Source organism: Octodon degus, unplaced genomic scaffold, assembly GCF_000260255.1.
Source record: "Octodon degus isolate 3935 unplaced genomic scaffold, OctDeg1.0 scaffold00180, whole genome shotgun sequence".
Lineage (NCBI taxonomy): Eukaryota > Metazoa > Chordata > Mammalia > Rodentia > Octodontidae > Octodon > Octodon degus.
Window position 1 is genome coordinate 1,633,168 of NW_004524756.1, and position 1,377 is coordinate 1,634,544.

Sequence of the window (1,377 nt, forward strand, 5' to 3'; positions counted from 1 at the left end):
TGCAGAGTTCAAACGGCTTTAGAGGCCGTTAAGAGATCTTTTCAAATGCAAGGTGTCTGCCTCTATTGATGCCTGAGACCCCTGCGAAGAGGGAATGGACGATGAATATCCACCACTAGTAAACAACGCACCGAGCCTAAAACACAGAATCCAACCCGAACTTTGGTCATTTTCAGCGCGACTCCTCCCGTTTAGTTTTCTAGCTCCCGTAGGGACAGTGTAGTTAACGTTCGGATGAGCGTCCCAGCGGAGGAGGTGTGGCTGCCGGTGCACAGGATTAGAGGAGGGGTCCCGGCTTCTGAACCCGTGCGCTGGGGATTGCGGACTGAGGTCCGCGGGCTGGGGCTGCCGCCAGGGGGCGCTGCGCCGGCGCCGCTTCGCAGGGGCGGGGCGGGGCGGGTGAGGGGCGTGGTCATCGGCAAGATGGCGGCGCCCGGCCTGCTGCGCTCTTTGTCGCGGCTGCTGGTTCCCGCCTGGATCCCGCGCGGACGTGAGTGTCCCTGTTTGCCCAGACCCTCTCGGCCCTCGGCCCACGTCGGCTCAGCGCGCACCTGGCCGTCCAGGGTGGGAGGCAGGGGCGGCGCGGCCCGCTGTGACCTTCGCGGCCCGGACCCCGCGTCCTCCGCGCAGCCGGGCTGTGTGCTCCCGGCCCCCGCGGCCTCCGCTAATGGATTCTCGCCTTTCTCCCGCGTGTGCAGCTCGGAGACCTCCCGGGTGTGGGAGCGGGGTTGAAATTCAACACGGTGATGCACACCTAAGTGTCTGTTTTACTTCTCAGTACAAGGTTGTAGGTTACAGATTCTCTCTGTCCCCTTTCAGCTTCAGCACGCTCGAAGTTCTACGTGCGCGACCCACCGAATGACAAACCAGACTGGCTGAAAGTTGGGCTGACCTTGGGCACCACCGCCTTCCTTTGGTTCTATGTGAGTGTGGGGTCTGCATTTTTTTTTTTTTTTTTCCGGAACCAGGGCTTGAACTCAAACCCTTGCGCTTGCCAGGGAAGCGCTTATTCTACTGAGCCATCTCCTGGGCTCGCCAGTAAAATTTCTTTACAAGGGATATCTCAAAAAAGATTTAAAATTAAAAATCCAAAGGCATGGAAAAATAATGAGGCTGATTCTATTTATTTGGAGACAAGGTCTTGTTATGTAGTTCAGAGTTCAAGCAGGCCTTGAGGGCCTGGGGAGATGGCTCAGTGGAATAAGCCCTTCCTTGGCAAGCCCAGGGGCCTGAGTTCAATCCCCGGTTCGGCCAAAAGAAAAAGCTGCCCTTGAACTCACTTTGCACCCCATGCTGGCCTCAAACTTGCAGCCATCCGCTTGCCTCAGCCTCCCAAGTGCTGGGATTACATCTACAGCCATGTGTCACCACACATCG

At 57.6% G+C, this 1,377-nt stretch overlaps 1 protein-coding gene across 2 annotated transcripts in view; it reads left to right on the forward strand.

Annotated features, from left to right (window-relative positions):
* The first annotated feature begins 396 nt into the window (after nucleotides 1–396).
* Nucleotides 397–1,377, forward strand: part of Ndufc1 (NADH:ubiquinone oxidoreductase subunit C1) — a 6,481-nt gene continuing 5,500 nt past the window's right edge. For both annotated transcript variants that reach the window (XM_004643632.2, XM_023703791.1), the window contains exons 1-2: nucleotides 397–490; nucleotides 820–923. In XM_004643632.2, the coding sequence (XP_004643689.1) occupies nucleotides 424–490; nucleotides 820–923 (171 nt within the window). In that variant the 5' untranslated portion in view covers nucleotides 397–423. The remainder of the gene's footprint in view (nucleotides 491–819; nucleotides 924–1,377) is intronic.